This window comes from Lepisma saccharinum, chromosome 9, assembly GCF_977018435.1.
Source record: "Lepisma saccharinum chromosome 9, izLepSacc3.1, whole genome shotgun sequence".
Classification (NCBI taxonomy): Eukaryota; Metazoa; Arthropoda; class Insecta; order Zygentoma; family Lepismatidae; genus Lepisma; species Lepisma saccharinum.
The window spans coordinates 88,465,432-88,493,283 of record NC_139237.1 but is presented as its reverse complement, the minus strand read 5'-3'; the positions used below and the strand labels follow the sequence as shown (position 1 = coordinate 88,493,283).

At 40.0% G+C, this 27,852-nt stretch overlaps 2 protein-coding genes across 3 annotated transcripts in view; one reads left to right on the top strand and one right to left on the bottom strand.

The window, feature by feature from the left end:
• galene (potassium two pore domain channel subfamily K member galene) overlaps positions 1-27,852 on the top strand; it is a 111,279-nt gene that overhangs the window by 28,820 nt on the left and 54,607 nt on the right. The gene's annotated exons all lie outside the window — the stretch shown is intronic.
• Positions 88-22,477, bottom strand: LOC145992228 (uncharacterized). Its single transcript, XM_083128560.1, has 3 exons — positions 22,399-22,477; positions 6,570-7,096; positions 88-401 (listed from the first exon to the last, which is right to left on the bottom strand). The coding sequence occupies exons 1-3, from the start codon at positions 22,406-22,408 to the stop codon at positions 177-179; spliced, it is 762 nt and encodes a 253-aa protein (XP_082984686.1). The 5' UTR covers positions 22,409-22,477; the 3' UTR covers positions 88-176.

Genomic DNA, 27,852 nt, shown 5'->3' with positions numbered 1-27,852 from the left:
TATAAAAATATGCAGTCTTCTAAACAATTCTGGGTGTATTTCGTGCTGTATACGAACATTTTCAATATTGGGGGGGGGGGGGGGGGGGCAGCTATTTTGCAAGGCACAACACACCATCGATTTGTTTAAGGCACAGAAGATACGATAGACACTTGAAATGGTGGAGGGTGATATTCTCAACTTGTCGTCTTGTTGATCGCAACGCTTCTTACAGCTGTGCGAGCGTAAGGGCCAACGAAATCAGGATCCTCGAGCGGCGAGGGTCCGAACCCGCCTCCGATTGGTCTTCCGTAGCCCGACTGGCGTGGGGGAAATGCCAGTGGTCCCCCGTACGGCCTTCCATACTCTGGCCCCGGTCGAGTGTTATAGCAGCAGTACTGCTTGTCGAAGTCACAAGATCCCTGAAAGAGAACAAAGTAATAAGTCTTATAGACTAACTCTGCAAGCTATGAAACAAACGGGCTAATCCATTTGTCATCTGTGTTACATTTTCTCTCCATTTTTTAACTGTAAAGTTAATGTGACTTAATTTTATTTCTTGGTTATTATTATTATCTTATTAGTTGGTGACGCTTGTTGCTTTTTTTCCTTTAGTGATGTGAATGTTCGCCGAACATTAAAAGTTTGATTTTTCCCGTGTAAAAAGCAATGGCTATTGCGAAGGAAGACCGTGCACTGCTAGTGAAGTTGTTTTACCAGAATGGGAGCAATAGTAACGCTGCACTGCGGAAATATCGCCAACAGAAAGGGCTGAGAAGAGGGCCCATGTCAATTAATGGGCTGAAGAAGATGATGAAGAAATTCGAGGAAACAGGTGAATTGGGTGTTGCACCAGGGAGAGGAAGGCGGCCCATCCCCGTGGAAGTTGTGGACGAAGTTGCTGTAGCTGTAGCTGACCGTGCAGCACATGCCTCAACTTCTGCAACCAGTGCTAGAGCTGTGGCACGTGAATTGTCACTCCCCTGGTAAACAGTTCGCAAGGTTTTGCGGTGCATTTTACACTGGTATCCCTACAAGATTCAAACTGTGCACCAATTGAAACCCCAAGATATTCTACAGCGCCGTGAGTTTGCCCATCGGTTTTTGGCACGAATGGAAGTGGTTGACATGTGGCCGGGGAATATTCTGTGGACTGACGAGGCGCATTTTACTCTGGACGGTGCAGTGAATACTCAGAACTGTCGCATATGGGGTTCCACTCGTCCACATGTTGTGCAGGAACAACCATTGCACTCAGTTTACGTGACTGCTTGGTGTGGGTTCACTAGCTCCTTCATTCTTGGTCCGTTTTTCTTTCTTTTTTCTACTACTACACAAAATAAGCACAAACACACACACACACAAATAGTGAGGGAGACGGTAGGCGCTTGCCGCGCGGATGGGGGTGGTTCGGTATTTCGCGGTCTGAGTCGCATTTTCCTTCTTGAAAATGCGACTCGGGTCGCGGGGTGTTGGATTGTTTCTGTTCGTGTGGTGGGTGTTTGCTGTCTCCTTCATTATTTGTGTTTATCCGCCCTTCTGGCACCATTTCTAACCCTATTCCTGTATGTATATATATATATATATATATATATATATATATATATATATATATATGTGTGTGTGTGTGTGTGTGTGTGTGTGTGTGTGTGTGTGTGTGTATATACACATATGTATGTATATGTATGTATGTGTGTGTATGTGTGTATATATAATCTTGTGTAGTAGTAGTTGTGCATTTGTGTTTTATCTTGTGTAGTGGTTGTTATGTGTTTGTGTGTCTTGTGCAGTAGTTGTGCTGTGTAGTGTTTTTGGGTTTGTCTTGTGTAGTAGTTGTAGTGCCTAGTGTGTTTGTGTTTATTTTGTGTAGTAGTTATGCTGTATAATGTGTTTCTGTTTGTCTTGTGTAGTATCGGTGGTGTGTATGTATGTGTCTTGTGTTGTAGTTGTGCTGTCTAGTATGTATGTGCAGTAGTTGTGCTGTCTAGTATGTTGGTTTTGTCTTGCGTAGTAGTTGTGCTGTCTAATTTGTTTGTGCTTGTCTTGTGTAGTAGTTGTGGTGTGTTTGTGTTTATATTTTGTTGTAGTTGTGATGTGTTTGTGTGTGTCTTGTGTAGTAGTTGTGCTGTCTAATGTGTTTATGTTTGTCTTGTGTAGTAGTTCCTCCATTCATATTGGGGGTTAGGCGTAGAGCTGACAACTCTGCACTGTAAAAACACATGTCAAGAAACAACAATATAAGGCCATGGATGTTCCCAAGGTAAAATATTCCGGAGGTAAAATAGTCCCCCGTTCGGATCTCCGGGTGGGGACTACTTTGGGAGGTCTCTGGACTAAGGATAAGATCTACGTTAGGAAGAAGGATATTAAATTAGGCACCTGGAATGTTCTGAGCCTTTACCGGCCTGGGGCATTTCAGTGTACAGTTAATGAGATAGTTAAGTATAAATTAGATGTAGTAGCTGTCCAGGAAGTTAGGTGGCCAGGAGAAGGGAATTGTAAAACTAAAAATTATACTTTTTTCTATGGTGGTACTGAAAATCATAATTTTGGAACAGGCTTTTTCATAAATAATATAATTATCTCGGCTCTTAAAACAGTAGAATTTATTAATGATAGGATATCATATGCAGTTTTACAGGGTAGGTGGTGTAAAATTATTTTAATAAACATACATGCACCAACGGAAGTTAAAGATGATAATACTAAAGATGATTTTTATGCAGAGTTAGAACAGGTCTTTGATAAATTTTCTCAGTATGATATGAAAATTCTGTTAGGTGACTGTAATGCACAAATTGGCAAAGAAGAGACATTTAAACCCACGATTGGTAAAGAAAGTCTTCATGAATTAAGTAATGATAATGGTATAAGATTGATTACTTTTGCAACCTCAAAGAATTTAATTGTGAAAAGTACCACTTTTAAACATAAAGATATCCATAAATATACCTGGTCTTCTCCAGATGGTAAAACTCACAATCAGATAGATCATATTCTCATTGATAAGAGAAGGCATACTAGTATAATTGACGTTCGTACACATAGAGGTGCTGACTGTGCTAGTGACCATTATTTAGTAATTGCTAAATTAAGAGAAAGACTCTCAGTGATAAATCATAAGCAACAAAATCTAAAAGTTCTAAAATTTGATACAGGAAAGTTTACTGATGAAAGAATTAAGAAAGATTACCAAATTAAACTGTCAAATAGATTTGATGTTTTGCAGGATTTAAATGATGATGAAAATATAAATGAAACAGACGTAAATAAGAATTGGGAGCACATACGTAATGCAATAGAATCAGCAGCTAAAGAAAGTATAGGATACCATAAACCGAGAAAAAGTAAGCCATGGTTTGATAATGAATGTCATAATCTAATAGAAATAAGAAATCAGGCTAGACTTAGGTGGTTAAATAACTCTGATGATACAAATCTAAACAATTATAATAGAATAAAGCGAGAAGTTAACCGCACGTTTAGAAGTAAAAAAAGAGATTACTTGAAAACCAAAATTAACGAAATTGAAACAAACAGCAAAAATAAAAATATCAGAGATTTATATAAAGGTGTAAATGAATTTAGAAAGGGGTGGCAACCTAAAGTAAACTTGATAAAAGATAAAGACGGTGATTTTCTAGCTGACCCAAGTGATATTCTAAATAGATGGAAGAACTACTTTAATGACCTTTTAAATGTCCATGTAGGAGATAAATCAGAAGTGAATGAAGTACACACAGCAGAACCTTTAGTTCCAGAACCCAACTTGACTGAAGTTAAAGATGCTATTAAAAGGCTAAAGAATAACAAAGCACCTGGCATTGATTTAATACCAGCTGAGTTAATTAAATATGGTGGAAATTCATTAATGTATCAAATTCATAAATTAATCTGTTTAATATGGAATAAAGAAGAAATCCCTCAACAGTGGAAAGAATCCATAATTGTTCCTGTGTTTAAAAAAGGTGATAAAATGAACTGCAATAATTACCGTGGAATTTCTCTACTCTCAACAACATATAAAATATTATCTAACATTCTTTTAACAAGACTAACCCCATATGCTAATGAAATTATAGGTGATTATCAATGTGGATTTAAACGTAACAGATCAACTACAGATCAAATTTTTCACATCAGACAGACACTTGAAAAAAAGTGGGAATATAATCAAAATGTTCATCAGCTATTCATTGATTTCAAAAAAGCATATGATTCAGTCAAAAGAGATAAACTATATAATATATTAGTTGAGTTTGGAATACCTAAGAAGCTTGTTAGTATGATAAAAGTATGCACCAGTGAAACAGAAAGTAAAATTCGTGTGGGTATTAATATGTCTGACAAATTTACAATTCATGATGGGTTAAAACAAGGAGATGCATTATCTCCATTGCTCTTTAATTTTGCCTTAGAATATGCTGTTAGGAAGGTAAAAGAAACTAAAGAAGGACTAAAATTAAATGGTGTGACTCAGTTGTTAGCATATGCAGATGATGTAGACTTACTGGGGGATGATGTGAATACAATTAAGAATAATGCTAAAATATTTTTCAAAACTGCTAAAGAGATAGGTTTGGAAGTTAACAAAGAGAAAACTAAATATATGCTTACAGGCCGAAACCAAGTGTTAGGTAATAATCAAAATCTAATTATTGATAACAACTCGTTTGAACCAGTTTCCAAATTCAAATACTTAGGAGTAATATTAACAAATGAAAATTATATTAAAGAGGAAATAAAAAGTAGGCTTAATTCAGGAAATGCATGTTACTTCTCTCTTCATAAACTTTTGTCTTCTCGTTTAATATCTAAGAAACTGAAAGTTAAAATATACAAAACAGTAATTTTGCCTGTAGTATTATATGCATGTGAAACTTGGTCCCTTACATTGAAAGAGGAACATAAATTGAGAGTATTTGAAAATAAGATCCTTAGGAAAATATTTGGACCTAAAAGGGATGAGGAGACAGGTGAGTGGAGAAGGTTACATAATTTAGAACTACATAATTTGTATTCATGTCCAGATATTATTAGAATAATTAAATCAAGAAGACTTAGGTGGGCAGGCCATGTGGCACGAATGGGAGAGGAACGAGGAGTTTACAGGATTCTTGTTGGGAAACCTGATGGTAAGAGACCTGTAGGAAGGCCAAGACGAAGATGGAGGGACAACGTTGAGATGGACCTAAGGGAAATCGGTAGGGATGGAAAAGAGTATATAGAACTTGCTCAAAATAGGGAAACATGGAAGGCCTGTGTTGCTGCAGCCATGAACCTTCGGGTTTAAGAAGGCTAGAGAGTTAGTTAGTTAGTTAATTTTATTTCTGAATTATAACAGAAACAGAAATAGTACATCAATATAATTTCATGCAGCATTTCATTAACCAAAATAAAATATTGCTAGAGAAATTGAAGGAATGGTGCTGTCATGGGTGTTACCAAATTTCTGTACTGTATTCAAAGAAAGCTTGAAACAAATATAAAACAGATAAAGAAGTCTGGGCCTTTAATGAATCTTTGGCATTGAAATGTACCGGATGTCCCAGAAGTCTTTCCCCAATTACAAACTTTATTAATATTCGCTATATGCAAGGTAGAGATGTGAAAGTAGTGCCAAAATGTTGGAAAACTAACCAAGTTTTTTTGTTGCAGGTTTGAGTAACGTGGCTGTAGTGTAGCAGTGTCAGTGCCCAGAAAACCGGAAATGTTCACAAATCAGGAAAAAGCTCAGCATGTACTCTGGTATCACGAGACCCGGTCACCAATAACAGTGCAGAGGAACTTTCAAATGTACCGAATTCTTTCGTCTAGAATATCTGCCGTCAATAAGTTGGTATTTAAAAAATGGAATTTATCTTCATTCCCAAACCCTGTCAAGTCCAAGAAACATTGTATGGAAAGATGCCACCCGATGTCAAGAGCATTAATTCCGGATTCCTTGGCACTGACACTGCTACACTACAGCCACATTACTGAAACCTGCAACAAACAAACTTGGTTAGTTTTCCAACATTTTGGCACCACTTTCACATCTCTATATTCCATATAACTGATATGAATAAAGTTCGTAATCAGGGAAAGACTTCTGGGACACCCGGTATATTATGTATAAAGAACAAATTAAAAATCCTCAACCTTTTATACCCATGGAGTAACAGCCTCATTCCCACCTGCCGAGGTGAGGGATCACACGACCAGTTACGGGGTGACGTGTGGTCAGCACAACGAACCCCCAGTCGTTGTTGCATGTTTGCTATGACCGGGTTATGCTACTCATTCGTAGCTCCCCAATTTTCTCACAATGGTGGGTGGCCACCGGTATCAAACACAGGCCGAAATCTCAGGAGAGCCCAAGGTTTGCTCCTGAGACCGAAAATATTCTAAAATATCAATATTAAAAAAAAAAAAAAACTGTCTCTCTGGCGCTACTAATGATCTTCGAATTCAAATTCAGTACCAAATACTCATGATAAAAACAAAAGTGAAACAGTAAACTCAACCCCGGATAGAGTAGTTCTAAATTCTCCCGCCAGGTGTCATATAAGATAGTTTGAATCGCGTGTAGTAATTAATAGTGGGCTCACCTGCGGTACACCAGGCCTCTTACAATCCCACTCCGGCACGCACTTGCACCTGTCAAAGGCGTTGTAGATTGGATTGTGAGGTCTTGAGGATGGATAGGGCTTCCCATACCCAGGTCCGACCAGTACTCCGGGTGAGGGACGAGGGTACTTCTCGTAGGACCCGAAGCTCGGCTGATGGACATGGAGATCATGATGGTGGTTCTCGTAGTGCGTTGGCCTCACGATGGTGGGCGGTGGCCTGTAGTACTCCGGTCCCTTGTCCAACACCACCACCGGTGGAGGGCGGTTTTGGCTGCTGTAGAACTGGTTCAGGTTCACTTGCACCGGATTACCACCGCTTCCTGAGTATGGGGGCCTGTAGTATGGCTCCTGGTAAGGTTGCTGGTAGAGGCCACCCTGGTAATACGGAGGCCTCGGTTTCTTCTTGTTGAACGTTCTGGTGGACGGGTCGCCGTTCCACACCCACTTCTCCTCTGCTGCCACCATGAGCAGGAACAGCAGGTTGAGAAGTCGGGAAGAAAGGAAGCCTGGAAGAAGATAAGGGCTGAATCACACGATTTGCTGCTAGAAGAATTATCACACTATGTTACATCATGCTAAAGATGATAACACTAATTGTCACCAGAGGCTCTGTTCGAAAGGACCAAAAACCAGGTTAAGGCTCTGTCCGAAAGGTAGGAAGTACGTACTTGAAGCATGGTTTTGGCGGAAGTGACGTCACCTAGTACAGTCCGAAAACGCCAAGAACGTAAGTACGCAAGTGCATAGCTCGCAGTGCAGATGGAAGCTGACTCTGTCACGTGATTTCCACACTCGTTGTTCGTTTGTTTAAAATCGCGGAGGTAGAAAGCCAGCAACACAGGTTGAATATACGTTATGGGTCAGCAAGTTGTTGGTTAAAGTGCTTCTAATGTGTGGAAATGTATGTGTAGGAACATTTGAAAATGCAACGTGATTTCTTTGGTGAAAAACAAGTGTTTAAAACGTGGGGAAAACAACGAGTACTCAGTTTTATCTCCTGATCGTATTTGGCGCTGCAGTCGAAGTGTAATTCCAAAGACTTTCAATTCCAGTCCAAGGCCTGAAGAGTGAACTGCGTGACAATTCTCGGAGGGAGGAAGCATGCAACACTCAAAAACACTTGTGTATGTTTTAGATATATTGTTCTTAGTAAAGAATACAATTATAAAGTCACAGCTAATTTCTTATATTCGTTGTTATAACAAAAACTGTCGCAGTGGAAATTTTTGATGGGGGAGATATTTTAGGATGAGGTTTCTGTTGGGGGAAATCTCCTCACCCCAGGATTTCACGGTTGTAATTAGTACCACAACTCTCTTTCTTCTATCTAACCAAACCCAGCCTAACCTAACCTAACTATTGACGTCACGTCATACAATCCGACACGTCAGCCAATCGGATTACTCAAAACTGTAGTGGCAGCAATCACTACCGGATATCACACCCTGCTCTAAAGTCAAAGACTACTATTAAAGAAGACAAAGGCGACTTTTAATTGGGGACAGTGAGATGGCAACCACATAGCAACCATGTGTGCAAATGGCCACGTGCCAGATACCTAAGCTTTACAACTCTTCCCCCAACGCCGGACGTAGTAGGAGGTGCTGACATCTAGCGTGGTTTCCTTGAAGCTGGGAGGCTAATATTGGTGCATGTGAAAACACCGTTGCCAGTCCATGACCAGACGGTGGCAAAGTTCAACCGTAAATCAGGAAGTCGAAAAAATCGCAGTTCAGATTTTAGACTACTTTTCCAGCAGAGTGAGTGAGTACTGGAATCATTAGAAGAAATGCGACAGAATCAGGGGGAAAAAGAAAAGTATAGGATGGCATTTTGCCACCCGATCCTTACTTGCCTCGTTGCAAGGTCTCTGTTTTCATAAACAGAGCTATATTTCATTCCAAAATAATTATGCTGAGCTGTGATTGATGGTACATTCCAGAATTTTAGGATTGAAAGTGAGGAGTAACATTTTTCGGGAGACCGTTAATATATCTTCACATTTTATGCATAGATTAATGAACTTGTCTAAAAACGTTCAAAGATTAATTTTTTGTCTTAAAGCGTTTAGGTAATGATGTAATGCTAGCAATGAATATGGCCAAGGACTTGAACTCATCAGTAGTGCCAACTTTTGAAAAATATTGGGTGGGCAGAACTCTGAGATTTATTGCATAGTTTTATGCAAAGTAGGCTGAGGATTTGCTCTAAGTTCTATTGTTGGTTCCTTGCTGAGAAAATGCAAGCTTTCACATTGAAAGCCGTTTCAGACCATATCTGAAGTAATACATGGATTTTACAGTGGTCGTTTTTGCCTATTTGAACAAAGTGCCTATTTCGAAGATAACTGCTTTTTTAGTGTCTAATCTGATCCGGGGAAAATGATGAAACATCTGCGGACGTTGATTAATTTTTATGCCTATCAATGCTCATCTTGGTCATAAGCTCTTTCCTGTGTGAGCACAAACATAATGTAAATATAATATATATATATATATATATATATATATATATATATATATATATATTTCATATTGGAGATGTAACAAATTATTTTGAAAACTTTTGACAACACTGACTCAGTAATTAAGTTGTGAGAATTCTTTAAGTGCATAATGGTGAAACATTTCATTTTCTTAACCGGAAGGATTTTATTTCTAATATAAAATATAATAAGAGGTAAATTATTGGATGGGCTCGAGCACCACAGGCCCGTAGAAGTTGGCGCCAGTGGATTTCATGGATGACACTTTCTTTTTCTGAAAGGAAAAGGGAATTAAATCAATTTTTTAAAATAATATGAAAGGGATATCCATAAGAAACTGCTCAACGACGTGTATTGACGGTAGAAGAAAGAAATTACGAAACGAAATATAATTTCAGTGCGCATCGCTAGGTGGCAGCACAGCTAAGTTTAATTTCAAAGTTATAGTTTGTGTTATGCTACCAACTCCATAGAATAAAAACACAATGATCAATCGCCGCGTAGATAGAAGATTATATTCTTCTTTAACTAGGCTCCACTCATTACTACACATTGTTACGATTTCTCAAAATCGTATATTCCCAAGCAACACATGGAATTTTCAATTATAACAATCCTTACTGCATTTGCCCTTTGCTTAATAAAACTGCGATTTCATCGATGAGACTTCAGCTAATCTGCTAATTCTTTAGCTTACTCAATCAAGAATGTGCGTAACTTTGCTTACCCTATGCGTCTATGTCTTCGTATTGTGCGAAGCGAAGATATAAACAATAGTATCAGGACTCCTAGTTCAAAAATTGTTATTATTAGACAGGATTTCCACGCACTTTTCCCCACAGTTCATATCGCAAATTTCTCGCTGTACGAAAGCTTCTCATTCGCTTTCCATGTGCGAATCTGTTTGCCCGACTTCATGTGGTTTCTTCCCAAAGTGCACTGCGCGATGACGTCAAGTTTAACATCGCGCTACGACGCCAGGGGTCTCCGGTTCGAATCCCGGCCTGGGCATGGATGATTGTGATGATTGTGAGTGTCCATTCATCAATTTCATCATGTCATCACTCATCCCCATCCTCGCAAATTAGCCAAAACGTGGCACAAAAAACGAGGTAAAGCAAATCAATAAATAAGTTACATCAAGTTTAATATAATTAACTGAAAAGGCACACTTGAAAAATAATTTTCTTTTGTGCTTTTGTACAACTAAATTATATGTTCTATATTTTGCCAGTTTTTAGCTATAAATGGCGATGATTATTTTAAAATATTTTTGGGTGAAAATCCCCTGATCTAAACATTCTTACCGAAGTGTTAATAAAATGGTGGTGTAAAAAGTCCCTTGAGAAATTATAGAAGTGCACATTGTAAAGGGACTTACTTGTACAGGACATACGAGTACACAACACGTTAAAAAGGTAAGGGTGTACAGTCATGGACACTTCTGGGTTTGTTACAACCCCAGTGACTTCCGATGGGATCATACAACCGAGAAGTGTCCGCCACTCTACTCCTCAGAGAGATAGAGAGTGGAAAAGCCTCGCTCTTCTCACAAAACAGCAACAAAAAAACGTTAGTTTAAACACTCTCATCACCTCCGAACATGGACGATAACGGGATATTTTCTTTTGTTTTGATTATGAAGTGCATAATTACAGATTGTGTCAGGAGTTTTGCTTATTTTGGCAAAATGTAAGCTAAATACCGGGTGTTTCATAAATAATTGAGAGATTACAAAAAATTATTGCAAGTAAACTATTGAACTTACGTTAATGAAACCAGTCCAGAAAGATCGAGGAACGCAGTTCGTGCGTGTATGTTTTGTTAAGGCGAGGAGGGACAATTTCCCCTAGGTCTCTCTCGCTGGGGCAGCTGCTGATCACTGTTGCCAACTTCGCTCTTTTGGAGCCAGATCTGGCTCTTTCGTGCACTCGTTTGACTGTGAACTGTGGCACCCGCCCTCTGCCCCACCGTGATGCCACCACTGGCTCCGGCCCATAAAGACCAACTTTTGCCATGAGTGTACATTTTGCACGTGACGTGATATTCGTATAGCTATAGCCTGCGTCACCCACCTCTTCTTTCCTCCCCATGTATTTTTATATATAGCGCTGTGGCTAAGATGAAGATGACAATTTTGTTATCCGGGAACCCTTTATTTTCGATTTTATATCAACATCATTGGATTATTGAGATGGGTGATGCCGCCAAATCTAGGCGGTGAAAACTAAGAATAAATTGCCATCACTTTAAAGCTAACGGTAATAGCAGCACCCCCACCCCTCTAACAACTAAAATTACCCTAGTAGGCACTTTATGCAGCCTTCGTTAATCTAGCTCCTTGAAAGTCCTCTTTAGCTATATTAATGGTGAAATTTAGCTCTATTATGCACATCAGGTTTGGCAACACTGCCAGGATGGCCGTAGGAGGCAAGGAGAAATGCACTAAGCTTATGGAACCATTATTTTATTCGTTCTCTCGGGAATATCAAACATCCGATGACGTAGAAAATTACATGGACGGAAAAAGGGCACGTTAAACTATGTCATAGTAGTAGGAAAAGTCGAAACTCCCATTTGATGAGCCGTAACTTGAAGTTGAAGTTGATTTCCCATAAGGAATACATGGGATTCGGTAAATACTTATTAATGATATTTTTCAAACATCGTGTCTAGCTTACTAATCAACTTGAAAAATAGTTTCCACTTGCAACATGGAGAGAAATTCATACTCTCTTGCATACTAAACCCTTTTTTAAATAGCAGTGGCCAATCCGACGATATTGAAATAAATGCCCAACTAGTGCGTAATTGTCCCTCCTCGCCTTAAGCTGAGAGTTCGTATCCCTGCCGCTAGGCGATACTCAAGTCACCCACATCACTCACGGTGTTTTGTGCAATGTTTTGGTCCCCAAGATCACTGGATCTTACACCGTGCGACTTCTCTTTATGGGGTTTCATGAAGACTGTATTCGTCTCACTGACGCCGCGTGATATCGGAGCCCTAAGGGAGAATATCATCGCGGCGATGGACGCTATCGACAGGCAAATGTTGATGCAAGTGTTGCAAGAACTAGACTATCGTGTTGATGCGTGCCGTGTGACCATGGGCGGAGTTTGAGCTTTTGCTTTGGGAGGGCCAGACTCTGGGAGATACATATGATGTACCTGAGGGTTGTTGAATATCCCCTAGCTTATAAGGGGTCCGGAGACCTTCCCCCGGAAATTTAAAAAACAACAACTTAAAAACGCTGAGTTCTAGGCCTTTTAGATTTGAAAATGTAACATTTCCTCGCTTAAGTAAACAAATATTAATTAGTATATTGGTTGTCAGTTTTAAAAGAAGCAAAACAGTACATTACTTTTTTACTGATACAATAGTCGTATTACTTTCAAAAAATAACGGTACAATAGTAAGCTTCAGAAATTTTAGAGAAATTAAATTGAAAAGTTCCTTTGATGCCTCAGCAGTAACTGTTGACTCAACACAAAGTCATTTTTCGTTTTTCTTTCTTCAAACTGTACACATCAATCAAATCGTCTAAGACCCGCTATTGCGGCGCATTTACCGTACATGCCATCATGCCAAACGTCAAGATTTGCGGTATGGCTTTATAACAAAAATGTAGTTAGTGAACTTAATCATGTGTTATTTTTTTAGTCTTTTTTTAAGTTGGGGAGGCCAGAACTCCGTCTATGCGTGTCACCCGTTCGTTCTGGACTGGTTTCATTAACATAAGTTGCAATAAATTTTCGTAACCCTGCAAGTATTTTTGAAACACCCGGTATATGCAAGACATTTTGCATTGGGCTTTTGATGTTCATTTTTATTTTGCATATTTTCAGTATGCTTGCTACTGCCTAGTGCATATCCATCAGATTATTTTGTTGACCGTGGTAGGGTATTTAATAGGAGCGCCGACCATATGATCTTCACGACCTTGACCCACTGCACTGCACTACACGAACGCGAAGGAGCGTCGGTGCGTAGATATTGTGCGTAGGAGGACCGATTCGCAAGGAATGCATTCTGGGATCCCATACGTTACGCCCCACGTGAGGCCTTGAGGAGCCGAGCGTCATTGAACCCAATAGAGCTTTCATTTAATTCCTTAGCCGAAGCGATTTATGGCGAAATTGCACGTCGCGGGAAGCCATTCTGACAGTTTCGTGAAGGCCGAATCCCTATATTGCCCAAATAAGAAAAATATGCATAAAATGTTAGTAATAATAACTTTCTAATGCAATAAAAACATTATGGTATCCAGAGTTACGCATACTTTTCTATTTTCTTTCTTTCATACCGAGCCACTTCATGTTTGATATGATTTATTTTACTTAGGTAATCGCGAAGATGAGAATGAATGGTGATATGATGAAATGGATGGATGACAATCACAAACATATGCAGACGACACAACTCAAATCCCACGGAGGATTATCCTGGCTTGAGTCCAGACGCCAGAGCCTCGCTAGTCTGCAAAATGCAGTCCAGGTTGTTCTACGTGGAAGAGAGGTTGACATTTGGATGTCTCTGGAAAGGATCGCACCTTCACTTCATGGCATGATGTTGAATATCAGTGGGTTTTTTTCTCGTTTACCCAAAAATAAATCTTCACTCGTTGAAATTTAGGCTAATGAAGTGTGTTTTGAGTTCTCTTTATGCACAGCTAGGCAAATCGGGCTGGGCCAACAGTTTAAAATGGGATCCGAAGCACGTATCGAACCCGGGACCCTTGATTACTACAAATAAATGGAGGAGTGCAACGGTGCACTCGGGAACAGGCGAAAGGAGAAAACAAATGACTGTCCACTTCAGTTCGCGAGATTACCGGGGTTGTTCTCATCTTGGATGAGCAGTAATCACAAGCAGGTTCTTATTTTTAGAACTAAACTGAAGACAGGACAGAACTTTACATCGGGATTCAGCACCAGACGATTCACGAGTTCGACAACGGGTTTGAGTCTCGCTCTTTCTTGGATGAGTGTTTCATGTTTCATCTAATCATCATTCATCAGCTGGATCCCAAAACTGGGGGGGGGGGTGCAGGACAGTTTACTTTCTGTTGGTAGACAAGGCTTAGCATTAAGTGCCGTAGTACAGGGGCAAAAATTGGCAAAAAGGGTGGGAGCACAATCACCGCTAATGATTTTCATAGTCGCATTTAGCCTACATAGATAGAAACCAATCAGGAGCGTATATTCTAGGCTAGCTATGCTCTCTACTAAGCCTGGAGTCTAGAGAATAAAATACGGGAGAAAAATCGATCAGAAATTGTAAACAAAATTATTCATATCAGTGAGATGATGGTGATTCTGGAGTTGGCAACCTGATTTCCTATGACTTGGCAACCTGATTTCCTATGAGTTGGCAACCTGATTTCCTATGAGTTGGCAACCTGATTTCCTATGAGTTGGCAACCTGATTTCCTATGAGTTGGCAACCTGATTTTGTATGAGTTGGCAACCTGATTTCCTATGAGTTGGTAAACTTATTTCTATTCATAGCCTAGGACCACGTGCCAGTGAGATAGCCCAGATCTTGGATTCAGTATACGCCACTGAAACCAGTAATATATAAATAATTACAAAAGAAAATTCGATTTCTGCATCAAGATTTTAATGCATTCCAAACGTACGCGCGCCCAATTTTTTTTTTAAAGAGGACACAGTGGTTCATTTGCTTGCGGAAGAAATGAATGTATTTATGAGTGGAAAAATGAAGGCACATGAGTGTATGACCCTATTCTCTTCATGAAAATAGCGTTACGCGAGCTTAAGCCAATCTCCGTGGTTGAGTGGTTATCACAACGAGCTGGGATGCCAGGGATCCCGGGTTCGAATCCAGACCTATGTATTGATGTTGTTTGTGAGTGTGTCTTCATTAATTTAATAGTATCATCACTTTCATAGTCATTGCCGCGATTAGCCGAAAGTGAAAGAAAAAGCGACGGTAAATAACGAAAATAGAAACGGTGGCCCTTTCTTAAGACACCAAAATGCCAAACTCACTCCCACGTAGTACACTCTGGACTGCATTTTACAGACTAGCGAGGCCCTGGCGTCTGGACTCACAGCCAGTAGAATCATCTCTGAGGCTCGTGTTGTGTCCTGTCCATATATGTGTGATGGTCCCTTCATCCATATCAACTTCATTCATTCTCATCTTCGCGATTACCCAAAAGTGGCAGAAAAGCGAAGTAAAATAAATCATTACAATCAATTCAGTTGCCTACCCAGCGTCGAATGACATGGATACCTGGGGGAAACCCTGGAGGGTAAAGGCGGTCAGGGGCGTGGTGCTGATCACATCACCCCCACTCATGACCGGATCAAGAAAGTGTGGGACGTTACCCCCACACCCCCTATACGCCTTCATGGCGTGGTGCTAAGCACAGGGGAACACTTTACCTTTTTTTTTTTACATTTTTACAATCAATTTATCAATACATTAAGTAAACATGTTTACATATAGACAGTGGCCCGTTTGATAATAATAGCAATGCTGCGAATGGCCAGCGTGGGAAAATGTTATTGACCTTGAAGGCTCGAAGGCCGACCGTTATTCATCACAGAAGTCGCTCTTCTAAATACGGAGAGTTGGGCCAACTTTCACCCAAGGGTAACGTCGTGCGTTTAGAAATCGTCAGTGGGCGACCACCACGCCACCTACCTAGGAGAGGCATCAGAGCTAATAGCCGTTCCAAGGACTTGCACAAATAATACTCGCTATCTGATCTTGGAACACGGCAGCAATAAGCATATGGGTCTCCCATATGGCGTAGCGATAACATCGTTGCCTTGTAATGAAAAGGTCCTGGGTTCTATACCGGATAGAGTCACAGTGTTTGATTTGATATTTGTCAATTAGCATCGCTTTTCAGCCGCTTTTGGACATGGACATCCGCAGGATTTCTTCCAGAGAGGGCAAGCAAGGTAAATGTTTTTCCAGGGGAGCAAAGGAGGCATATTTCCCCCCAAAATAGTGATGTCCTCTCAAGAAACACCATTTCAGTCTGAAATTATCATGTTCCTTCAACGTATTTGTAATAATTAACATAAATCACTGTGGCTGAAATGAAATTGTGTGTGAAATATATAATTTTAAGGTGGACATTCATTTTCCAGGGGGTTCGGTCCCCACTTGCTATGGCTATTCGTAACAATTTCCTAAAGGGGTTAGAATCGGGAAGATGTCAGCTTAAGCAGGATATACACTAACATCATTTTTACATGTTATCATAATGAAGACAAATTTTAAGGAAAATATAAAAGAAGAAATGAGGGATAGAGAAAAGAAAGAGGAAAATGAAACCTCACTCGCAAACAGAGAGAGAGGGAGAGAGGGAGAGAGGGCTGACTCATGTCAGACAAAAAGTGAAGGCAGCAAAGTAGAAACATACAAGAAAAGATAAACAGATTGACTGATTTGGTGTTTTAACTCCACTTTATGCACAGTAATGCTAATCGGGACTGGACCTACAGTTTAAAGTGGGATTCGAATGTGCCTCTACCGGGAATCGAACCCGGGGCTACTTGATTACAAGGCAACGACGATACCACTGCGCCATAAAACTATAGCACAGAAAACGTTACAAATGCAGGATCACACAAAGTGGAAAACCTTTTTCTAATTGGTTGATTGAGTGATGCGGTTTATTTAACGTCGCATTTCTGCCAATCTTGACTAATCGCGACAGTGGGGATGGGTGGTGATAAAATGAAATGGACGAGAGGAAAAGGGGGGGGGGCTAATTACAAACATATATGAACGATGCAGAGAATAATATTGACTGTGAGCCTCATTGGTCTAGCATATGGCAGTTACACGGCTGTACTGTACTACGTGGACGCGAGACTGACTTTTGGTTACGTTCAGGCTACCGCTTGCACCTCTTTTCCAAATTTGAAAATTGGAGCTATCCCTGGGTTGAATTAAATTGAATTGTTTTTATTATTGCTGGGCGAGGTACAGCTGTTGCTGGTGTACCACCTAACCACAAAAATTACAGATTAAAATAAAAAAATAAAATAAAATTGAAGATTAGAAAGAAATTAAACAAGAAAGTACAGAGCATTCCCTGACATTCGCTACGAGAATCGGCGGCAAGCTGCCCGGCATCAGCACTTGTCCTTCCCGGTGAACGGGTCAGCGACAGTCGTTAGAGTCGGCTATTAAAATTTCAGTTTTCATATTGTGTACTAACCTTGACTACAGAAGGTGTTGAAAATGATGCCCCTCTGCTGCAACACATTCCTGGCATCTCCGAAGGAAATTGGCATTTACACGTGCAAGTTCGTCTACTGTAATTCTCCCGATTTCTCTTACAATACTCTCTTTTAACTCACGGATGGTGTGCGGATTGTCTTTGTATACTTGGTTTTTCTTTCCACTTTTATTCAGAACTGACCCTGTTGCTCTAAACCTTTTTTACGAGGTTTAACATAAGCGATTGTCGCCGACCCGTTGACCGGGAAAGACAAGCGCTGATGCCGGGCCGCTTGCCGCCGAGTCTCGTAGCGAATGTCAGGGAATGCTCTGTACAATAAAACACAATGGGAATAAAACCATATACAATACAAGAATTTTAGCAGTGAATTTGAAAATAAAAGGAATTAAGTCGAAGAAAGTTGAAAAATTAATGGAGCTAGAAAAATTGATTGACTTATTTTACTTCGCTTTTCAGCCACTTTTGGCTAATCGCGGAGATGAGGATGAGTGATGATGTGTGATGATAAAAGGACATTCACAAAGAACATGCATGCACGGACCGGAATTCGAAACCGGGATCTCTGGCGTCGTAGCGCGCTGTGCCACGTAGCGGCACCAAATAGCAAGAATTTGCCACTCGCACGTAACCATCTTTCGTAATGAGCGTCCTTGCCGTGTAGGTCACCTGTGCTTCTGTGACCGATGGAGCATGCAGACTGCGATTGTTCGAGCAGTTCCCACAGGTAAACAACAACAATGGCCCCTGAAGGAAGGGAAACAAGATCGACAGACTAATCGGTCCATTAATTCCGTTATTAAATGCTCGCTGGCGAACACCCAGCGGCGACACCCTTGCAAGGAGGGCTCCACCTTGAACCACCGACCCGTGGTTCCTCTTGAGGCAGGTGCAAGGCTGTGGAGCCGCCACAGGTGAAAGTGTTAGATGCGGAGAAAAGGACAATATGGCTGGATGCAGATTTCACGTCTTCGCTTGAACGAATACTTGGGTGGGACGGTTCAAACTACATTTAAAATATGCCGACCTCGTGGGTGGAGTGGTTATAACAGCAGCTACAAGAAGTTCGAATCCCGGCCTGGGCATGAGTATAATTTGTGAGCAGGGTTGGCATGTTTAAAACAACTTGTTTTAAATGTTTAAAACACACGGCTTTGTCTTTTTTACAAATGTTTAAAACCTAGTGTTTTAAACATGCTTTTTTAGACTTGTTTAAAACGTTGTGATAATCTGTGGTTATTTGCGTGTTTTGTAGCTTTGTATTTTCATCATATCTGTGTCATTTTGTTTACTGTGCACAGAAATCTATTCAGTGGCTGAAAATGTATGTTCAATTAACAAATAACATATCGTGGTGAATATTCGTGGGGCAAGTTTAAAACACACATGTTTCTTTTACAAGTATTTAAACCATTTTCAAAATTGAATACTATATGGATGAAACAGTTTTGTTCCTCACTTATACCGCGTTTGTTAGAACCTGTCCCGTTTCCCGCGCTAGCGATCGCTCGACAGTTTTGGTGCCAATGGGAAACGAAGAAAAAATGGTCTGCTGGGCAGCGAGGAGCGAATGGAAGCCAGAAGAAAGGCGCTTACGTAGACGCTGTTGCGACGTTGCGTATTTTAATTGGCTGCCTGGCTTTGACTTTCCCCAGCACGGAGAAAAGCCAGCAACTAGCTAGCGCGGGAACCGGGACAGGTTGTAACAAACGCGGTAAAACACACTGCACATAGTTGATAATGTCAATATTTTGTTGCTTTCACGATAAATTATCGTATTTCGAAAACCAGAGTAGCTACTCTACCACGTGGACAGAGTGGTCTTTTTGACACAATTTAGTAAGCATTTTATTTGTTTAAAACAGATTTAAAACTAAATGAGAACCCTAGTCTCGATCTAATGACCTTGTAGTGTAGCTACCTGAAAAATGTTTTGAATATGGTGTCCTAGGTGTTGCACACATTGTCGGAGTCTCAGAGTAAATCCGCCCATGACGTTTCGTAGCATCGTTGTGTATCTCTTGCTGAATTCGCCCCTTGCAATCATCCCTGGTTCTTGGGAGGGTTGTCTTAGAATACTTTGGATTTGAGGTAACCCCAAAGGAAAAAGTCAGGAGCCGTCAAATCGGGTGAACGGGCAGGCCACGGAATATCGCCGAATGTGCTGATGAGACGACCATGAAATGCGAGTCTAAGCACATCCATAGACACTCTGGCAGTATGGCTAGTTGCACCATCTTGCTGGAAGAGTGTTTCTTCATCTGGGTCATAGCCATCGAGGAAAGGCTACCAACATGTCTGCATAACGTCCAGCGCTTACCGTCACCGTGTTACCGTGTTCATTTCCGAAAAAGTAGGGGCCGATGATTCCACGAGATGATAATGCACACCGCACTGTTACTTTTTCTGAATGGAGAGGCGTTTCATGGAGAGAGTGTGGATTAATTTCGGATGGGCGGATTTACTCTGAGACTCCGACAATGTGTGCAAGACCTAGGATGCCATCTTACTGACACCATATTAAAAGAATGAACATTTTTCAGGTACACTAGCAATTTCAACTCATGTACAGTACATTCATGTTCAAACATTAACTAATATTTGCTCTCTATTTTTGTGATTGTTTTAAATCTTCCCGTTTGATTGTCTCACCCTATATAATAAAAGTACAACAGCTACAACATATTACTCATATATAATGTATATGAATGCAACTGCACAATAACTGTTCTTAAAGTTTGATTCTTTTTTGTTTCAAGTCCACGTTTTGCAGAGATAGGCTGATCAGCAATTGGGATCAATGTGCCGCCACCTGCGATCGAACCCAAGACCCCTTTATTACACGTTTTAATATAAAAACGGCCATTACATAGCTAACCTAATTAATGTAATTGTAATCAGTGGCGGCGATTTGGGGGAAAATTGCAAAAGGGCAAAAAGTGAAGGGGCAAAGGGCAGTTTACTTTCCCTTGATCCATTAGGTATAGCAGGGGCACAGGTTGCATAAAGGTGGGGGCAACTGCCCCCCCATATCGCCGCCACTGATTGTAAGGGATCGTCTGTGAAAAATATATTTATGATACATGCAATTATAATCATATTTATGCATGATAAGATACAAATTTAAATTTTAAAAAACCCTGCTATTTCCAGTTTTTGAAAATTAACAGGCAGACTGATGAATTTTAACGGTGAAATGTAATATTTTTACGGAAACTTCCATCAGTGTGGTTGCGCCAGACGCGTGGGCCATAGCTTGCCAAAATTTCACTCGGATGTGACATCAGGGGAAAAGCGCTTCTTGAGAAGAGGTGTCACATACAGCTTTCACCAAACGACTACGCTTCACAGCGGCCTGTTGGTGTAACACTTATAAGAAAGCGCTTGCATACAGAATGAATCGGAGTACCCACGTGCGTGACTAATGCCAACGATATTATTAGAAGGAAAGGTCTAAATATGGGCCCCCATTATATGTTGTCATTTTCAGAGGAAAAAATTAATATATAAAGCACCTGCCTTTAAAATGCATATCTATGAAATATATACTTAAATGTAATAGCATGCTAAAGTATAGAAGGCCTCCATTTTTTTTAAAAAAAGGTATTTCCAAAAAATGGTGAAATGATGTATTTCAAATGCTCTAAATAAGGGCTACTAGTGGCAATATCACAAAAAGCAATTAAAATTTAGAAAAAACAGTCATTTATCGCTAAAACATTATAAAAAGTCATATTTATGAATAATCTGTTGTTTTGAAAATCACGCGGAATGGGAAAAATCGAAATTAAGAAAAACATCCAAATATTTGTTGAAAATGTGATCTCGACATTAGACCTCATGTCATAGCCCATATTTAGACCATCACACTATTTTTCTTCTTCAATTTATTTTCGCTCTCTGTGGTACATATTTCACAAACAAATCATGGTATTATAAAAGCCCACATTTGTTTTATGTACCGCTAATATCATAACCTATACAAAGCAGATGAGAATTCAGAAAACGCTGAGTTAAGACCTACTTGCAAAAGGGTTTCGGAGGTCGCAATTCTATAACAGCGTCCAAGGCCGAAAATAACCACCACTTTCTCTTGCAAATTGGCGCCGCAACCTTTGTGCTTGACAGAAAACCCGTTCCAATAGCTTCTGCCAGGCTGCAGCACCCAGCAGCGCTGATAACTCCAAAGCCCATATTTAAACCTTCGCCCATATTTAGACCTTCTCCTCTAATATTTACACAAGTCTCATGATAAGAATGCCTGTCTAATTCGATTAATTCATTTCTCGTTATCTGCCAGGAGTCTCGAAAATGATGTCACATATTTTTTAAATAAAAGTATGACGCTTATGAAGTTACAATGAGTGTAGCCGGCCCTGTAGCGGAGTGGTTAGCACGACGCCAGGGGTCCCGGGTTCGAATCCTGGCCTGGGCATGGATATTTGTGAGTGTGCATTCATCATATCATCACTCATCTCTATCTTCGCAAATGAGCCAAAAGTGGCACAAAAAGCGAAGTAAGATAAAGCAAATCAAATCAAACAACGAATGTCTCAACTTATATGACTTCACTTTCTTGGGATAGATAGACCTCGTACAAGAAACTTTTTCACTGTAGCTTGATTTTTTTTAGCTTTTAAGTCCACTACACAGATATGCTAATCGGGACTGGATCTACAGTTTAAAGTGGGATCCACACCACTATGCCTACACCCACCTGGTATCGAACCCGAGTGGCCACGTTTATCCTGGTATTTCGAGATAGGGAGATGGGATAGAGCGACCGATTATCATTCAAATAAGTGCTGAATAATTATGTCAATTAATAAACGACTTTTAACTGCTAATTTAATCATGAGCTGTATATCATAACATTAATAGAAACACCTTGTTTGTACGTAGTTATAATTATAGCTACATATTTCAGTTACTTCAATTGTAACGTCTATATTTATTACTTGTAAGAATTTGTTTGCAAGTACTGCAAGCTCTTCGCGTGTTTGTGAAATAATTAAGAAACATTTAATGAGAAGAGTTGCACTTCAAGTCTTAGAGCTACGTTAAGATTAGACAAAAGAAGAATGTAAATACTTACGTGATGCCATCTAGCGGTTGGTTTGAAACTTGAGCGGCAGACGATAAGCTAATCTCTTCAAGCTGCTACCGACCACAACACTGCGCAATGAATGGAAACAGCCTGGTTTTTATGGATGGGTGCGCCGAACGTCTCGATGTAGTAGGCGGGAAAAAAACGAAAGGAAAAAAATAAACTTGTAGATTCGCTCTTGACCCCGATTCAGTCTCCTACTGGACACCCATGTGTCAGGTTCCACGAGGGGCACAAGCGCCGTGCCCTTTTCAATCCGACGTCACTCTTACGTAAGCAGTGATCAGTCATCCGGGGGAACCCCATTTGAATGTACAAGAATTGAAAGGTACTGTTGCATGCACGAGACGACAGTCTACACAACGACGGAAAAAGAATAGAAGCTATGGAGTGGCATTCCAAGGATTTTAAAGAAGGGGGCGGATATGATCGTAAAGGAGTTGCTGAAGCTTCCTACTTATTTAAAATTAATGGCATATTTTACCATATTTGACATTTTTTTTTAATGGAAGCATTGGGTCCCTAGTGACGTCAGAAAAAATAGCGAGGGGAAGCAGAGGAGGGGACCACAAATATTCTCTGGATGTGGGAGAGATAATACAGAAATTTTGAGAAAATCAAAATTTTCAGATGAAAGGATAGAGGAGCTGAAAAAGCAGCAAATACGAACCCCCTTAAATTACCCCCATTACAATTTCTGTCTTTTAACAAGTTCTAAATTGAAGATTAAAAATTGAAATTGTGAATATTTTACTTTATATCTCGCCCACCCCTATCGCCGGCCCCCGTTGCGGAGTGGTTAGCACATCGCGCTGCGACGCCAGGGGTTCAGGATTGGAATCCCGCCCTGGGCATGGGTGTTCTTTGTGAGCTTCATCATATCATCATTCATCTTCGCGATTATCTAAAAGTGGCAGAAAAGCGAAGTAAAATAAATCAAATCAAAATATATCAGTGGTTCGGAGTCCAGTAACAATCTGAGCATAACGTGGACGTGAAGATTAGATTCTCTCTCATGGGCATGGATGTTTCTTCGTCATCAACTTCAGCTAATCATAATTCATCCTCATTGTCGCAATCCACTTAAGAGCAAGAAAAGTGTCATTTTCTAAAAAAAATAAAAATACATATGTCTGTCACTATTCTACTTTCGTTTTGTGTGACCAATTCGAATTCGAGTTAAAATGACCTCTTCACGACTGGATGATAATTTGCTACAAGGGCTGGACCCTCCAATGTGCCGTGTATGTAATGTTATTTTAAATGTTTGCAATATTCCTATTGAATGTGCGGATTTTACTTTCGTCATACAAAATAATCTTCTCAGCTGTCTATCATCCATGTTGGCTAATGATGACTAGAGCTCAGATTTGTATGTAATTACATATTCCATTCCTTTATAGATACATAACTTGAACAGGAAGATTTCAACGAATTATATATCTGACATGATTTTGCATTAGTTTTCTGTTACATATTTTTACATATTTGCCAGGATATTACATATTTTACATATTTAGTAATTCACTTTACGGACAACAACATATTTCGGTATTTCTTCCCAATCTTGATCCCTTTTCCTATATTTTTGATCTGTGAAACATGATGAAGAAAATTTGTATCTCATGTGATGTCATATTTTCTGATCAATGAGATGCATAGTACAGAGCATTCCCTGACATTCGTTGCGAGAGACGGCAGCAAGCGGCCCGGCATCAGTGCTTGTCTTTCCCGGTCAAGGAGTCCACGTCAGTCGCTTATATTAAACCTCGTAAAAAAGTTAAGAGTAACAGGGTCAGTTCTGAATAAAAGTGGAAAGAAAATGGGGAAATAAAGTATACAAAGACAATCCGCACACCATCCGTGAGTTAAAAGAGAGTATTGTACGAAAAATCGGGAGAATTACAGTAGACGAACTTGCACGTGTAAATGACAATCTCCTTCGGAGATGCCAGGAATGTGTTGCAGCAGAGGGACATCATTTTCAACACCTTCTGTAGTCAAATGTTAGTACACAATATGAAAACTGTAATTTTAATAGCCGACTCTACCGACTGTCGCTGAACCGTTCACCGGGAAAGACAAGCGCTGATGCCGGGTAACTTGCCGCCGAAACTCGTAGCGAATGTCAGGGAATGCTCTGTACTTACGGTCACCTAAAATTGTCTGCCAAGTAGAATGACAGGATGAAGACAAAAGAAAAGAGGAACTGTTATTTATCCGAAGATGCTAGAATTTATCCCCCCTCCCCCTTCTGGTTACATATTTTCGTTTCGTTTTCAGGTTTATTCAAAGCACCTAGAAACTTGTCATCGGTAGACAAGAAAACAAACTGTTTTCCTGTAGAGGGAGATTATTTCCGTAACATCTTTGGCAGTTATGCATTTGAAGCTTCGGAACGAGTCACAACTCTCGAAGCAGCCAATTAACCAAGCGAGCCGCTGACGTCATCTCAACCCAGAACGTATCGCTAAGCCCCTTGCTCACGTTCTACACGCCCACTAGGCTCGCTAGACAGACTCGCGCAGTCCGCTGGAGATGTTCCGAAAGTAATTCGACTTTACGTAGCAAGTTACACAATATGTTTGTTCCCTTGGACAAAAAGTACAAAAGTAACTAAGTATTTTCATTCAATTGTTCATTCTGTAGACGCTATTTTTACAATTTGTTTCGAAAATTACAAAAAGCTCTCTTACATATTTACATATTCTACAATAATTTGTGATGTGAAAAGTAATAGTTTACAAAATTGGTTTCTTAAATATGTACACGTTGGTGTGCTTTTTTGAGTTTATACATTTTGTACACATTTTAATTTAAACAACTTATGTCTTTAAAATTAACTTGAATATATTCAAATAAAATAAATATCTAGTAGAATTCTTGAAATTGCTTGGATACTCGATTATTATTAATATTACATATTCTTTGACACTACATAGTTAGAGGGCCTCACCGATGGCGCTGTGGTAGCGTCGTCGCCTTGTAATCAAGGGGTTCCGGGTTCGATACCCGTTTCATAATACATTGATTGATTGATTGATTTGGTATTTTAAGTCCATTTTATGCACAGGAAGGCTAATCGCGACGCGTATTTACAAACCCTGGAGTGCTTCAGAACCATAAGCATATAACGCTTTCTCATTGGCTGTGAGCACCGGAAGTGTTTATGTTCTGTGCCCTTACTTTCTTGCCTGGTCGTTTACAGCAAAAAATAAACTCATGATTATTTAGTAAAGAAGTTTGTAATCAAATTGGCGAAATTATGATAAGAAATATATATATATGTATGGAAAAATATGGAAAAAGTTAAAAATACAATTGAATCCTTTCTTGTCTATAAAATCAATAAGCCTTTGAAAAACAATAATTTTTAATATTTCTGAAAGCGCTTGTAACGTATGTGAAGTGATTACCTACCGCAGTATAGGAGAAATTTTTAATAACTTGACATGTCATAAATACTACCATTTTTGTGTAATAATTTTAAAAATGTGCTCAAAAATCAATCTCAGTTTAAAGGAATTTCCCATCATGTTAGGATGGATGTCTGAAATCTACACTGTCAATTTGAACCCTGCCATCTAGAGTTACTTTGAAGGAACACTGCATTAACTTCCGGAAGACAGCCAATCAGGAGCCAAATATGGTTGCAGGTTCTGCAGCACTATAGGGTTTGTAAGTACGCAATCGGGACTGGACCTACAGTTTAAAATGGGATCCGAACCACCTCCACCGGGTATCGAACCAGGGACACCTTGATTACAAGGCGACGACGTTACTACAGCGCCATCGAGGAGGTCCTTTTTGATAATACATATTTTGCCCTTTTTAATGCATTGTGTTTGTCCCGTCCAGGTCCCTGTACAACTTGCACTTTGAACCTTTCTCATGGAGCTCTTTACAACCCATTTTTAACTTTAAGTAAGGTTTTTAGATAAAGAGGATTTATATTTTCAAGGCAGCAAAACAGCCTATGTGCCAACGCAAACAAAAAGTCAATTAAATAATAAATTCTGTTTTGTGAGTGGTCGATGGTTCTTGTTACCTCTCCATTGTGATTTACACCGTCGATGGAGACTGCGAAAGTAAAAAAAAGATGGATTTAAGCGACCCACTTAAGATGCATGCCAAACGGAAGATGTGCCGTGTTTTGTTTTGTTACCTTTTTATCCTGCTAAGCTATTTATAGTTACTCCTTCCTGCGTCATTCCCCCTTCCCCAATGAGCTTACTTCAAAGGAGCCTCCAGTCAAATTGGGGAAAGTGGAAACTTGTCTCCTTACGGTAGGGAAGGATTTAAATCTAATTTTATGACATTTATAGCGTTCTTCAAAACATTTTTAGTCTTTTGAATGTTTTCTTTGCATTTTTCCATTTAGTGTTTGATTCCTATGCTCGGAGACACGATGTTAGGTTATTGGTAACTCTTACAGGATCTTTGCAAACTTTCCCTTGTTTCATGTCTATTTCTATCTCGTGGGATACCGATTTCCATGGCTACAACTCCAGGAGTCCCCGGTTCGAACCTCGGTTTTTTGTGCGTGTTCCTTCATCAATTTTACCATATCATCACTCATCCTCATTTTCGCAATTAACCAAAAGTGGCAGAAAAGTGAAGTAAAACCAAATTAATCAATCAATCTACTTTGTGTGTAGCAGCTGGAGTGTGCTGTTGATCACGTGATTTCCAATTGACAAAGAATATGTGCACTGCAACGAGCATGGGGATTTTTTCCGTGCCGAATCACTATAAAAACGAGAGGAGGGGGATGTTTGGACACTTTTTTAAAAAAAGAAAACACAGCAAAATTACATTATATTTTTGTAAAATACAGGGTGATTCAGAATTCCCATTACACACTTCTAGGGGTTGTAGAGGGGACTTAGTAGATCACGTTTTGATAAGGAACCCATGTCCGGAAACGTACCGTTTTGGTACTACACAGATGACAAGATCACATAATTTCACATCTCCGTCATCATCCAATCGGGCAAATATGGTATTTCATGGAGTGACACGATGCGGAAAACGTTACGCAGATTTTGCGCAGCTCTACCATTACGTCCAGCTTCGCCGTAAGTTAACAACATGTCGATGTTCTCGGCAAACGTGTATTCAACCATACTGTCCTGTCTTCCGCAACGACTGAATAGCAACTGACGTGAAGGTCGAAGCATACCGAATTGTAAACTGAGGACGTTGGAAGCAGCACACATGGCATCAGGTGACTGAAGACGTCGCCCTCCATCAATGTGAGTTGCCTACCTTGAAGCCGTATATGTGAAATTATGTGATCTTGTCATCTGTGTAGTACCAAAACCGTACGTTTCCGGACATGGGCTCCTCATCAAAACTTGATCTACTAAGTCCCATCTACAACCTCTAGAAGTGTGTAATAGGAATTCTGAATCACCCTGTATAATATTTCTACGGGTCTCA